This window comes from Sorex fumeus, unplaced genomic scaffold (genome assembly GCF_029834395.1).
Source record: "Sorex fumeus unplaced genomic scaffold, SorFum_2.1 ptg000063l, whole genome shotgun sequence".
Lineage (NCBI taxonomy): Eukaryota > Metazoa > Chordata > Mammalia > Eulipotyphla > Soricidae > Sorex > Sorex fumeus.
Genome location: NW_026606120.1, coordinates 85,099,811 through 85,114,937, shown reverse-complemented (window position 1 = coordinate 85,114,937; position 15,127 = coordinate 85,099,811). Strand labels below are relative to the sequence as shown.

At 40.3% G+C, this 15,127-nt stretch overlaps 1 protein-coding gene across 1 annotated transcript; it reads right to left on the bottom strand.

The window, feature by feature from the left end:
- Positions 1-3,027: 3,027 nt before the first annotated feature.
- LOC130035105 (S-antigen protein-like) lies at positions 3,028-14,116 on the bottom strand. The gene is made up of 2 exons (XM_056126585.1): positions 14,061-14,116; positions 3,028-4,075 (listed from the first exon to the last, which is right to left on the bottom strand). Exons 1-2 carry the CDS (start codon positions 14,114-14,116, stop codon positions 3,028-3,030), a joined length of 1,104 nt encoding a protein of 367 aa, XP_055982560.1.
- Positions 14,117-15,127: the final 1,011 nt, after the last annotated feature.

The following is a 15,127-nucleotide window of genomic DNA, read 5'->3' as shown; positions in this document are numbered from 1 at the left end:
CCAAGGACTGCTCTTACCTTCACTTAATTCCTGTCTTGAAACAAGGCTTGATACTTTTTCAAATGTATCATAAACAAAATATAATTCTACCAGACAGTACCAAGTCATATTAAAGCTATTTACTGTTGACAGAAAAATGGGGAAGTAGGTTCATGTCAAGTTATCAAGAGGTAAGAAAAAGTCCCGGTGCCAGGTAGGTGAGAACTGTCACCCTCCGCATCAAAGTCTCAGAGCCAAGCCCCTCACCACTCAAGACACACATATCTGTAAAAATCCTTCGTATCTTTGTTTTTTTGTTTTTGTTTCTTGTTTCTTTGTTTGCTTTTTGGGTCACACCTAGCAATGCACAGGGGTTACTCCTAGCTCTGCACTTAGAAATTACTCCTGGCGGTGCTCAGCAGACCATATGGGATGCTGGGAATTGAACCCGAGCAAATGCCCTACCTGCTATACTATAGCTCCAGCCCCAGTATCTTTATTTTTTAACTTTTGCATTCTTAAACTTTAAGATCCACTCTAGAATCCTGGGGTACTTGAGTTTTAGGAAGTTACCCTATTTTTGTCAGTAGCACGGTAGCACTATAGCACTGTCCTCTCATTGTTGATCGAGTTGCTCGAGCAGGTAACAATAACATCTCCATTGTGAGACTTCTTGTTACTGTTTTTGGCCTCTGTGTCAGTATTCTAGGCAAACACAGACAATTCCCTTTGACTACATGAGCCTCCCCCTTTGGCTCATTTGTCACTAACCATCTACTCTAATAGTTATACATAGGAATTTAGAACAAATTAAACGAGATAGGAAAAATAAGATACGGATAAATAGAAACTACTCCCCACATATCCTCCACATAGTCAAGAAGCTGGGTCATCCACCCTTTCTCCTACCAAGCAACTTTCTTTCCTCAATCTTGCCCCAAAATTCATTTCTGGCCCAAATGTATTCACTCAACATGGAAAGTTAAATGTGAAATGGTTAATGTAGTCAGATATAGACATAAACACAGACATAGACATAAATACAGACACAGACATATACATAGACTAGATACAGACATAGATTAGACATGGACACCGATATGGTCTAGACCTAGATATAAACAAGATATATGCATAGACTAAACATTGCCATAAACATACAGATACGCAGTCATAATCTGTTTTGGAGGTGCTTGGGGGACCATATGCTATGCTGGAGGTCAAAACTCCATTGACTGTGTACAGATAATGCCTTAGCTGCTATACTATTGCTCCAGTCCCAAAGATACAATCTTGCCATGAAAAGGAAAACTATTGAGCCTACAAAAATTTTTACAGGCATACAATTATTCACAAGGTGACTACTAATTTGGAGAAGAGAACAAAGCAAGTTTCATTAGGATCCTTCCAATGTAAAAAATAAATGCAAAAGAGAAAAGAGAAAAAAATCGCATCATCTAAGAAATGGGATTTTTGCTATGTTCACTATTAGCAAAATTTATTGAATCCCGCAAAGAAAACATGCTAACTCAGCATGAGTCAGATAAAGCAAACCACTAATGGTGTTCTAAAGTGAAAACTATGTTAGGGCTGAGAGTCATGACATTGGCTAATACTACCAGAAAGGGGAGGTTTGGGACATGGGTTTTTGGGTTAGCATCTTTGCTTAAGTCACAATTCTGCTTTTCTTTTGAAAATATTTTTGTTTTAGTTCCATTAAGGTATGTTTAGTTCATAACAATGTATATTTTAGAAGTATAGGAATAGCATACCACTTCAAATATGTTTTGTTATGACAGTTCTATCACTAAAGAACCAATATCCCTCACCACAGATTTCCTTCAGGGGCAGGTTCCAACTTTGTTTGTTTTGTTTTTTGGGTCATATCTGGCAATGCACAGGGATTACTCCTGGCTCATGCACTCAGGAATTACTCCAGGCAGTGCTCAGGGGACCATATGGGATGCTGGGAATTGAACCCAGGTCAGCCGCATGCAAGGCAAACACCCTAACCGCTGTGCTATCGCTCCAGCCCCAGATTTCAACTTTTCTGAGCCAGGGACTTCCAAATCTAACATGAGTATACTCATTATAATGATTCCTCAGAGTTACTGTGGCTTATTAAAGCTCCGAAGCGATAACTCATTCCATATATTCAATAGGTGATAGCTATTCTGCTGATTTTTCACACCATTTCTTACTAAGTATGCCTGCTCCTCAAGTTTATACCAGCTGTTCATAGAGAAATCCATGCCATTGAATATTTTCATCATCCCAGGGACAGGAGACCAAATGAAAGCAATGGCATACACTTCATAAATTCTGAAAGAAAAATTCTTCCTTTCCAGCTACCAAAATTGCCATAAACACTGGATCACATCATCAACGAGACACTAAAGCTGAGAGTATGGCCCAGTGGCAGAGCACTTGCCTCCGTTGCTCAAGTCCCTGGTTTTAATTCCCAACACTAAACATAGCACTGCATTGTAGCACTGTCCTCCCTGTTGTTCATTGATTTGCTTGAGCAGGCACCAGTAACATCTCCATTGTGAGACTTGTTGTTACTGTTTTTGGCATATCCAATACACCACTGCGAGCTTGCCAGGCTCTGTCCTGTGGGCAGGATATTCTTGGTAGCTTGCCGGGCATTCCAAGAGGGACAGAGGAATCGAATCCAGGTCAGCTGCATGCAAGGCAAACACACAAAAATTTTATTTTAGGTTACTGAAACTATTGCATCAAAGGAACTCGATATCCAGCCAGAGTATAGGAAACATCCAGGACAGGACTGGATGCCAAGACAACTCTTCTGAAGTGGTATGAGTTTCAAAAAGAGCCAGGGGGAACTAGGGCATTTGGTGGCCGGTGGCCAAGAACCATTCCCCAGACTGGTTGGTACTCTCAGTTTATTTCTCTCTCCTCCCCTCCTAGTTCCACCTCTTTTCCCTGGCAGGATAGTAATTTCTCCTCCTTTCTCCCCGTTCCTAGTTTCTTCTTTTCCCTGTCCCTGGCCTCTTCCTTTCTTCCCTCGTAGGGCTACTAGTAGTCTTAGTAGCTGCCATCTCCACCTTCGTCGTCGTCGTTGGCGCTGCCATCGTCACCGTCACCATCCTCCCCTTCATCACCGTCGCGACAGTCGCTGCTGTCGCCGTGGCAGCTGCCGTCGCTGCCGCCACTGCGTGGCTGCATCGGTGCCACTTCCATCACTGCCGCCTCTGCGTCGCGGCCGTCGCTGTCATAGCCGGCAATGCTGTCGTAGCTGCCAGCTCTCTTGTAGCTGTCGTAGCTGTCGTACCTGTCATAGCTGCCATCGCTGTCGTCGCTGTGGTAGCTGTAGTAGTTGCCGTCGCTGTCGTCGTTGTCGTCGCTGCCGTCGCTGCTGTCGCTGCCGAAACTGTCGTAGCTGCCGTCGCTGCTGCCGTCACTGTCGTAGCTGCCGCCGCTGTCGCTGCAGCCACCACCGCCGCCTCCACTGTTGCTGCTGTCGCCTCCTTCGTCTTTGCCTTCGTCGCGGTCACTGCCGTCGCCACCGTCGTCACCAACCTCCTCCTCTGCAGCAAGTCTTGCTTTTTTCTGTAGAACCTTGCTGCCACTCCTCCCAGGAGCAGAACGTTTTCCCGAGGTGCTCAAAAGCCTCACGTCGTTGTCATCGTCGTCGTCGTCCTCCTCCTCTTCCTCCTCCTCCTCCTCCTCGTCTTCGTCTTCCCACTCCGCATCTTCCTCTGCGGGGACCAGGTGCTGAGCAGAGATACGCACAGGCCCCGAACCGCACTTCAACCGCAGAACCAGGGGCGGGGTGATGGCAAAGGCTCCCAGGGAAACGGTTGGCAGCACGGACCTTTTCAAAGTTGCCAGTATCACTTTCACCGGGCGGCCTTTGTCATCCCTGGCTTCGGCTTCCACAATGTGCAACTCATCCTTGGCACCGGCCCCCAAGCTGACCCTTCTCAGGGACGGCTGGCGCTGATTTTCATCATAATCCGCTTTAAAATGATAATCTTTGCCCGCCGTTAGCTCGTAACCGTAAAGGTAGTCCTGGGGCCTCAGGGGGCTCCTGTCCATGTCCATCGAATCTTCCAAGGGGTGGTGGCGCGCACTTAGGTGGCGGTGAAGGCGAGCGTCGACGGGTGGCAGTGGCGGAGGAGGAGGAGCGGGGCAGAGGGTGGAGGTTATACCAAGTTATTATTCTCCTTTCTCCCCAGCGCAGTGCCTTCTCTTCCCTGGTTCCTGGCCTCCACTTTCTTTTTCCCTTTACATCATAACAATTTCTCTTTCCCTGTTGTAGTCATAGTCATCATAGTGGAAGTTCCTTTAGTCCCCACAGTCTTCATGGCTATGGGAAAAATGTTCCCATTGTCAGATATTTGCACTCTTATATTCATTGCAGTGTTTTTCACAATAGTTAAGATCTGAAAACAATCTAATCTGTTTAATGACAGAAAAGTGGATTAAGAGTGGAGATATGTAGAGAGAGAGAGAGAGAGAGAGAGAGAGAGAGAGAGAGAGAGAAATCAATGAAATACCCACAGGAATAATCACCAAGTTTCATCAAGCGTGAAGATAATCCTGTATATGTAAGGATCATCTACATTGAGTATTAAGGCAGGTGGATTTCACTTACAAAAGATGAAATTTTACTTGAATACCATCACTTACTTGCATTCTAGTGAGAAAATACACATTTCAACGGAGAGTCAATAAGAAATCAAATTGCCATAAAGAAGCTAACACCACCTCATTCTCATTCTCTTACTGCAAAACTATGTCTGTTTAATCCCATTCAAAATCCCATTTCCATGTACAAAAATAATGACTGGAGTGAGGAGTTGACTCAGTGATCTGAGTAAGTTGGGTGATACCTACAGATCAGACATAAGCATGTGTGAATAGATGTATGTTAGCCTATGAAGGATGACTCTTCCTCATGCTGTGGATCACCTCTTTGCTCTTCCCTTCATCACTGTTTTTCCTTCCCTGATCCCTGATCCCAGAACAAGGAATATTAGTGAAAAATAGTGTATATTATCATAAATATCCTATTATGTAAACGAATATGTGTAGAATCTCTTCTCTTTCTCCGAAAGCAGATGACACAGAAGAAAGTGGGATTTGGGGGAAGAAGAGTGTTTTCTGAGCTTGGGACACAACAAGGAACTTTTGTTTTCACATTCTTGAAAATGTGTGAGATAACCATTGGGGGCAACATGCTCTTCCAAGCAGTTTTATTAGCTTCTAGACACCCCACTGAAACGAAGGTGCTATGGTGCTGAAGGAGCAGGGTGGATCAGTGTTATCAAAAGGAATGTTGGAACAGAAGAAAAGGCATAACTTTATTTGACGTTGCTGCTGCCAGAACTTCCAGGGAACACGTTCCTCTATTTTTAGCCATTGTGTTTCTGGTGGAGCTAAGACTTGCCCTTAGCTCCCACGGACCAAAGCAATCAATACCTTCCAATACCCAGGCTACAATGTGAAGGGTGTGCACATGCTTCATATTAGACCAACTCTAACCATGAAGGCTCAATTTAGGGCACTATGTTTGAACTACTGGAAAATAAAACTGTCAAGATTTCCTTGAAAATTCCGTTGAGAAAGTGGCTCCACAACAGTTTACCAGTGAAGATGTTCCAAATAAAACAGAGGTAAGAAATAGACATGAGTAATAATATCCGTTGTGTCTCATTCACGTGATGAGATAAATTAGTTGTTACTCTGCACACATCTTTGTTTGTTTGTTGGACGCTAATTTGAGGTGAGTTTTTATAACTTGTTAGGGGAAAGTGTTTCCAAAATTCCAAGAATGATAGCCATTGAAATTATTTCACTGCTATGAACTCAATAGTCATAGATGTCTTTGTACTGCATTTTAAAAAGTTTGGGACCAAAATAGGGACTAGGAAGATTAGGGTTCCTGAGAAGATTAAAGCTAAAGTATCTTAGGAAATTGAAAAATCACTCAGTCACTCAATGTAAACATAAAATACAGTTTCCAGTGACTCAAAGGTTTCCTGGAGCTAAGTCAGTGTGATAATAAAAATCACTATGGAAAACAACCATAGAGCCTTGCATGCGGCCAACCTGGGTTCGATTCCCAGCATCCCATATGGTCCTTTGAGCACCGCCAGGAGCAATTCCTGAGTGCAAACCCAAGAGTAACCCCTGTGCATTGCCGGGTGTGATCCAAAAAGCAAAAATAAAAAAAAGAATCAGATAGTTGATTCAGTTTCCTACTTTAGCTGAACACACCACTCAAAAATAATACATATATACTCCTGAAATGGACTTATAAACTTTTGAAATCATCTAGCTAAACAGTATTAATAGTTACAGATTGTCACTTAAAACAAAGTCATAATTAAAGAATCTCAATTGTTTTTTAATTGTTATTTATTTATTTATGCAATCATTTTTTTCTGTGTCAGGGGTAGAGCTGAGGTCTTCACTCATGCAGGGTATGCATACTACACCTAAGCCATTTCTCTTCTCCCAACATTTTACCTTTCATTTTCTAGTGACACTTAGTGATGTCCAGGAAGCATTTCTGGAATGGTGTTTGCGGAATGCCAGATGCATTCCTGGCATGGTGTTTGGGGGATCAGTGGTGCTGGAGATAAAACCTGAGAATCCCAGAGCACACGTTAGTCTGTTGAGCCATCTCCCCAGTCATAATTGAAGAACTATAGAGATCAAAACTCTTAACAAAATAAAGGGTGTTATTTTACGTTTGGATTTGAATTTTTTTTATTTATTTTTTTTCCACTAAAAAAAAATTTTTTTTCAGACTTACACAATTTTGTGCTTGGGTTTTAGTTATACAATGATCAAACACCCATCCCTCCACCAGTGCGCATTTCCCACCGCCACAGATCCCAGTATCCCTCCCACCCCCAAGCCCCCATCCCACCCTGCCTCTGTGGCAAGGCATTTCCCTCTCTCTCCTTTTGAGTGCTGTGGTTTGCAAAAGAGGCATTGAGTGGCAATCATGTTTGGTCTATAGTCTACTTTCAGCATGCTTCTCCCATCCTGGGAGGATCCTCCCAACACCCTTTGTTTGGTGTTCCCTTCTCTTTATCTGAGCTCCCTTTTCCCCTAGTATGTGTGGTTGGCCTCCAAGTCATGGAGTAAAATTCCTGGTACTAATCTCGGCCATTCTTGGGTGTTAGTTTCCTATTTTGTTACTTTATGTTCCCCAGATGAATGCAATCTTTCTATGTCTATCCCTTTCTTTCTGCCTCATTTCGCTTAACATGATACTTTCCATGTAGTACCACTTGTATGTAACTTTCATGACTTCGTCTTTTCTAACAGCTACATAATACTCCATTGTGTAAATGTACCAGAGTTTCTTTAACCAGTCATCTGTTCTCGGGCACTCAGGTTTTTCCCAGATTCTGGCTATTGTAAAGAGTGCTGCAATAAACAGACAATTGCAGATGTCACTTCGGCTATACTTTTTTGCCTCTCTGGGAAATATTCCCAGGAGTGGTATTGCTGGGTCAAATGGGAGCTCAATTTCTAATTTTTTGAGAATCATCCATACTGTTTTCCAAAAGGGTTGAACCAGTCGGCATTCCCACAAACAGTGAAGGAGTGTCCCTTTCTCGCCACATCCGCGCTAGCACCGGTTGCTTTTGTTCTTGTGGATGTGGGCCAGTCTCTGTGGATTTGAATTTGAGGTCTTTAAGATGAAGCAGTGTCTGAAAATCTGAATAGATAATAAAATACAGATCCCACAATGTTTGATGCTTTAAAAGGGATCATAGGTATATAGAGCTACTTGAGTTGTTTAGACATTTAAAAATTATTTTTGGGGAGATTGTAAATTTGTGACCATACCTAGTGGTGCTCAAGATCAATAACTGGTTCTGTGTTCAGTAGTGACCACTGCTGGTGCTCTGGGAACCATATGTGGTACTAGGGATCTAACTGGGTCAGTTACATGTAAGGCAAGTTCCTTATTACCTGTATTAACTTCTGACACTTAACTTCTTTAAAAAACAAAACCACAGAAAAATCTAGAGACATAGAGTAATAGAACGCTTTCATGAGGTCTTAAGTTTTACCTTAGCACTTCCACTGGGATCCCTGACATGACAATCTTAGGTATGTCAAAAACCAAGTATGCAAACCCATACTTTGTGATAACAAAAAAAAGGGAAGAGAATGGATAAAAAATAAACATTATCGAGGAAGAAGAACCTTATTACAGGAATCTAGCTCATCAAATAACGGCAATATGGTAGACTGTTTCCAAGATGAATGTTATCAATAGCTTCCCATCCTGTGTGTGTGTGTGTGTGTGTGTGTGTGTGTGTGTGTGTGTGCTGAACTCCAGAATTTTGGTTCTATGTCTTTATGGCCAAGTCTTTAGAGTGTGTGTGTGTGTGTGTGTGTGTGTGTGTGTGTCGAACTCCGGAATTTTTGTTCTATGTCTTTGAATCTGGCCAAGTTTTTAGAAACTTTCTATCAATAAAGGTACAAGTAACATCGAAGACTTCTAAGCCTAGCAGTACCCCCCCCCCCTTGAACCTTTTGGCACTCTTTCTACTATAAAGTTTTGTTCTGGGGGAAGCCAGGCAATGTGGGAAATGTCTAATTACACTGAAATCACCATGTTGTGAAGAAATCCAAGCCGGACATGTAGAAAGGGGAAAATTCCAAGGACTGGAGAGGGGAGGAAGATGGTGAAGTGGGGAAAGGGAGAAAGAAGGAAAATTGAAGTAGGAAAGGGATGGGATAGGAGATAAAGGGAATAAAAGGAAAAGGAGGTAGAAGGGAAAGGTAGGCAAGATAAAACAAGGAAAAGGGAATAGGGAAGAGAATAAGAAGGGGGCGGGGGGGAAAGCAGGACAGGACAGGGAGGGGGAAGGGAAGGGAAGGGAAGGGAAGGAGAGGGAAGGGAAGGGAAGGAGAGGGGAGTGGACAGAAGGAAGAAAAGGGGAGGGGAAAGGAGGGGAAGGAAGGTAAGGGGAGGGGATGTGAGAACCTATCTGTTCCAGTCATTCCAGATGAGTGAATGAAAAAGACAACTTGAACACTTCTAAGTCAGCATGTACCCTAAAGATAAACTAAGGAAGATAGCGCCAAGACTTTCTTGCCATCTTGACTAGTCTTGCCATCCTTGGTCAACTCCAGTCATTACAACACCTGCTATCAGGCCCCCATTTATGGAGCATAGATTAGCAATGCTAACTAGGCCCTATTTGAATCCCTGATCAGCAAAATCATGAGAATGATCAAATGGCTGCTATTCTAGTTCATCACAGTCACAGAGATCTGTTACATAATAGGTAGACAGACCAGCAATTATCAGATGAAGTCAGATTTGTGTTATTGTTTTGCTTTTGTCTGGATTAATGCTTTCAAACAGAGTAGTTTACTATGGTCTAAAATCTGTTGTAAGAAGAGAGATATTTATATACTTTAAGGAAGCAAAGTCAAAACCAAGGTACCACATTTTTTTAATTGCCAGCTTGTGATTTGTTAAATCAGCAAAGCAAGTAATTTGTATTTTAAGAACAAAGAAATATAAGCAGTACTTATAAATCTGGGCTTTAAAATGTAGTCTTAAAACATTAAAGACCATTATGACCGTGCAATCAGCAATTGATTATTTAAGAAACAAAAGCCTCTCACCATCTGTTTTAGTTAATTTGGCCAATTTAACACATATGAGATAAAGCAGTTTTGCCAAACCGGTCTGTGTTTCTGATTTTCCTAAACTTATACTACCTCTGACCTTTATGATTAAAATCTAATTAAAATATGGTTATTTTTAAAAGGTAGAGATGGCGTAATTGTATCATCTATTAAACTTATGACTAATTGTTAACCTTCTTAACTTGCTGATTCACTGCCATGTCTTTCATTTCAACCTTTTTCAGAGCAAGATCCAAAAAATTCAGATTGCAAAACAAACTCTGGTGAAAAAAAATCTGCAATTCCCATTCATTGCATGATCAAAGCTTTTTGAAATACTTTTACAAATTTACAAGCATATCATCTAGAACTGTGAAATTGTGAATTAACTGAGTCTTTGATTCAATTACCTAACTTTTCAATTTAAATCAATTAACAAAAATTTTATTTACTAGCTACTATGTGCCATGATGAACTAAAAAAAGAATTACTTTGCATTGTTCATATTCAAGACTCATGAAATAACTTGGAAAAATAACACTAGTGAAGATGATCAAATAGAAAGATAAGGTCTGCATTCTTTCAGAACTATAACATCCATAGAGCAAAATAAAGAATAAATTCACAGACACTGAAGACAGTCTTCTAATGGACAGGTTGCCCCAAGAATTTCCTCATGCTCTATCTGGAGACTCTCTGACCTTCACCACTAGACTTAGGAAGATTTGTAACTATTTCATTGTTGTTGCCCTGGATCATAGAATTGACAATGTGTGTGTGTGGTGGTGGTGGTGGGGAGGGGGGGGGAATCACAAAAATTCCAAAATTTCAGACTCAGTTCTTCAAACTTTGTACTCAAAATTCATCTGTGCACCCAACATGTTCTCTGTCCATGGTCCTCAGTATAAGTTTCATGTCTGTTCTAAACAGTTATCAAGACCTCTTATCTATTCTGGTTTCATATCTTCAAGAGGATGACTCAGTTTCTCTTTTACCTGTTTGGCAAGGAATGACCAAAATAAATTATGTGAATATTCTATAGCTTTACTTAGCACTAGATCATAACAAACGTGCTGTCTGTTTGTGGGAAAAAAAAAACTTCACCCTCATCTTCACATTAAACATCGACAGACACAGCTTTGTCTCTTAATTTAATTATGATATAGAAAACATTTTTGGAGGGGCTAAATTTCAATAATGAATATTTTAATAGAGTTTTCTTTCTAAACGAATTAGGGAAACCTGTAAATTCTCTCCTCCAAGACTGTTTTCCTTATTTTAAATTTGACTTCTCCAGAAAAATATATATTAAGTAGAGATGAAAACAAAGCAGAAAACATGGTATTTATTTGATGCTTCTCAAAATACCACCTGACTTTTCTTAGATCTTTTGGCTCAGAGGAAAGTAGAGGGAAGTTTCCATTGGTGGTGAAATCATTGCTGAAACATTGTATTTCTAGAACTCACTATGAATAACATTGTATATGACACCATTTTTTTTTTTTTTGCTTTTTGGGTCACACCCAGTGATGCACAGGCGTTAGTCCTGGCTCTTCTTTCAGGAATTACTCCTGCCAGTGCTCGGAGGACCATATGGGATGTTGTAAATTAAACCTGGGTTGGCTACATGCAAGGTAAATACCCTACATGCTGTGCTATCGCTTCAGCCCCTATGACAATAATTTTTAATAAAATAGTTTTAATAAAAATTTTATTTTATTAAAAATAAAATAATAAAAGTAATAAAATAATTTTAAGAAGGAAGGGAGGGAGGGAGGGAGGAAGTAGGGAGGGAAGAAGGAAGGAAGGAAGGGCCAGCAATTCTTTAACAATACCTGTAAGTTTAGAATCTGATCATTTCTATTTCTCTCTTCTCCTAAATCTGGATTTTCTATGTGTACTAAAATTTGTGATGAACTATTTTTTTTAAAGAAATTGCTTCCAGAAAATCACATTTACCCCCGTCAAGCAGACCCCGTATTGCAAAAATATTTATCTGAAGCACAAAATTTGATCTGAGCTATGGTTCCACTTGCTTTTCTGCTGCCTTCTTTTCCTCTCTCCAGTTTGAGAAATCCATGAGCTATCCTGTCTTTATTTACTCCTGTGCTATGTGCTATCTCTCCCTGTTCTGACCATTCATAACCCCTCCTCATTTCACCTGTTTTTTTTTCAGATAGCTTTTATTGAAACTTATTTAGAAACACGTGAGGGGAGAGAAAGGGGAAAGTGTATGTGCAAGTGAGAACACGGGTGTCTATAGAATGGAAATAACAAGGAAAGAAATAAAAATCAGCAAGCAAGAGACACGTTCAAGAGAGAACACAGGCTTGAAGAGGAAGCCGACTTCACCTGTCTTTCTGAGCTCTTCTGCTTAAGGGTTCAGGAAGGGTTTTAGGTCACGGGCTTCATCTTTTGCTTCACTGTGGCTATTTCAAGATGTCCTGTGTGCTGGCCCAGATCATGCCATGATATCTGAGACTTTCCCCCTTCATTAATATAGCGTCTTTTAAAATAAACAGACCTTTGTAGAGGAAAAAATTCTATGGTCCCAGGAATGGGTAAACATTCCACAGAGGTTCTGTTTTCCCCCAACAGGTCTGCCCATCCCTCCAAATTGCATTCTTGTAAGAATAGTCCCCAAGTGAGTCACAGCAACAAAGAAAACAGAGTTTCTCAATGTGACACAGGAAGAATTTTTTTATTTGAATTTGCATGTTGTTTATGTTTTTAAACAGGAACTGGAAGAGTTTTGACTTTTCTTGAATCTACCCCATCCTGTGTTCTTTTTAAGCATCGCTGTTTGCTCAGTTCCCCTCAGCAGTGAGTATTTGGAATGGGGGACTCTCTGACTCAATTTCCCTTCCTTTCATCTCCTTCATTCTTTCCCAACATGCCATGAGAAGCTTCTTTGCCAGGGCAAATTCCAAACTGCAGTTCTAACCACATCTCTCCACCAATCCCTCCCCAGTTTCCAAAGTCCAACTTTCCATTCTTGGATGTTCTACATAACCATCCCTTCTTCACTAAGGTCATATCCTCTATTACTTTCTTTGCGTGTTACTGCCTCAGCTAACTTTCTCTAGGTGTTCTTTTTTTTTTCTTTCCTGGAAAAACATGTTTTCTGAAATGTCTCATTCCTTTCCACTTTTAATTTTTGTTCTCCAGATCTATAAATAACTACACTAAATTTCACCTATAATTGCTTTTAGAGGACTGCCTTTGCCCTCAATTGTTATATTTTTCACATCATGCATCATTATTTTTCTACTCATTATTTTCATTACTCTGATATCATTCCAATCACCTATAATATATATGCTATCTGCACTGTATCGCATTCCCATAATTCTTGATGTCATATACAAATAAATGATGTTTATCTTTTTGGGGGGGGCAGCACCTGGCTATTCTCAGGGCTTATTCTTTGCTCTTGGTGGGGTTTGAAGAACTACAAGGACGAAGCCCAGTTTGACAGTGTGCAAGACCAGTGCCTTAGCCACTATCCTAGAGCTGCTATACTATCTTTATACTATAATGTTTATCTTTATCAGTGCCAGTTTTATTAGAAGTTATATTTCTATGTTTGAGAACAAAAGACATAAAATATGGATTTTTCTGCTATGATCCTGCTATCTAGATCAATGTGTGATGAACACTTTCGATAAATCATGGTGAAGCAGGACTGGTATAGAAAAGAAAGGGATAGAAGAACTTCTGAAAATATGTTGGTGAGTAGGAGAGGGAAGGGGGAAAATGTGATAGAGCATCATAAAGATAGGAGGAAAATAACTTGACTGAGAAAATAACTACATATAAAAGAAACAAGTTCTTTCCTCTCATTTTAGTCATGAATCTGTACTGGACCTGCTAAAGAAATAGTAAGAGATAAAACATAGGAAATCTTAGAATGAAATTAGGCACTGAGGATAAAAAATAAATAGATAAATGGAACATAGTAGGGAAAGGATAACATGGAGAAAAATTCCAGGTCCTCTGAAACAAATATTGAATAATTTTACTGAAATACATGGGATTGGAACTGACATTTAATTATTTTTTAGGTCTGTAATAGACAGGGGAATAAAATACAGCCAACTTTATAAAAGTGTGTGTGTGTGTGTGTGTGTGTGTGTGTGTGTGTGTGTGTGTGTAAGTCCAACTTGTAACCAAGAATCCTTGAAGAAGTAAACCTGAGGGTAAGAGACTAGAACGCTGATAAATGGGACTTCCACTCCTTGTTCATCAATTTCTTGATCTATAAAATTGAGGAATGAGCATTTCCTCTTCTGTTCACTTGGATGGGTTTAAGACTTCAATCAGAAAACTATGAAGAGCCACTGAAACTCAAAAGGTAAATTATTGTTGCTGTTATTACTTCCTTTGAGATTAAAGGTTTCCAAGCGCTCCATCTAGTAAATTAACTCACAATTTAACCTCACCTTTTACAGATGAAGCAAGTCTGTAAAAGGCTATTATTTGTAGACTGAGCTAACATTCTTAAGATTTTAATGTATTCAAGGAAGTACCCCTACTGCCATTATAAAACAGAAAAAAAAAATCTTTGCTGAACTAGGGTGAGAGCTCAAGAGGACAATGAAGGATGTACCTAGCACGTACTAGTCCCTAACTTTGACACTTGACACTGCATGGTGTCCTGGATTCTTGCTGGGTCTGGACCTGCAATCTCCCAAGCACCCCTGGATCTGTACTGCGGCACTGTATCACTGTCCTTTGGTTGTTCAGAATGCTATTCAGTCAAAACTGAAGCAGTTTGTTTAAAAGCATTGCTTTTCTCACACTAATTATTGATATAGAGACGTACAGAGCAAAACTGAATACTGCTTTTAGGCTTTTTCTATGAAGTGGGTGAAAGACAAGAAAGCAGTGTGTGGCTTAGCAAAAGTATCCCAGGTTAATCATTCAAACACTTGCTGTATGGCCTTGGAGAATGTCACAAGTATATTGGCCTCTGGTTTCTCATTTATTCATAGAAAATGGTTGGATAGGTTAGATTTTTATTATTCCTATAGACCTCTGTGAAGATCGATATTAACCTGGTTTTCTCTACTCTCCCGTAAGCATGCCTAAGTAAGTTTGGTTCTTTGTTTTGTCTATTCTTTGGTATATGTGATCCTGGCTGGATGCTGATAAACACTTGACAGCAGTATGATTATTTTTAATACAATGATTCTTTTTAAAAGATAATTTATTGAGTCACTACAATGTTTACAGGCCTGTGGGAGCAGGATGAAGCAAAGTTGAGTGCCCAAAACTGACCTTCTTTGCCCAGATTATTCACATATTTTTTTCTAAGTACACTCAGATATTCACCCTTCTAGAAAACCTGCCCTCATTCTAATTCCCAGAGTGGATTCTAAGTGCTCTCACCCATTTCTGAGCCCCAGAATTATCTGGGTGATATCATCATCCTTATAGTACTAATTGTTGTGATTGTTTCCACAATATTCACCATGGGATCTAGTCTCTTAACAAAATAACAGAGGTT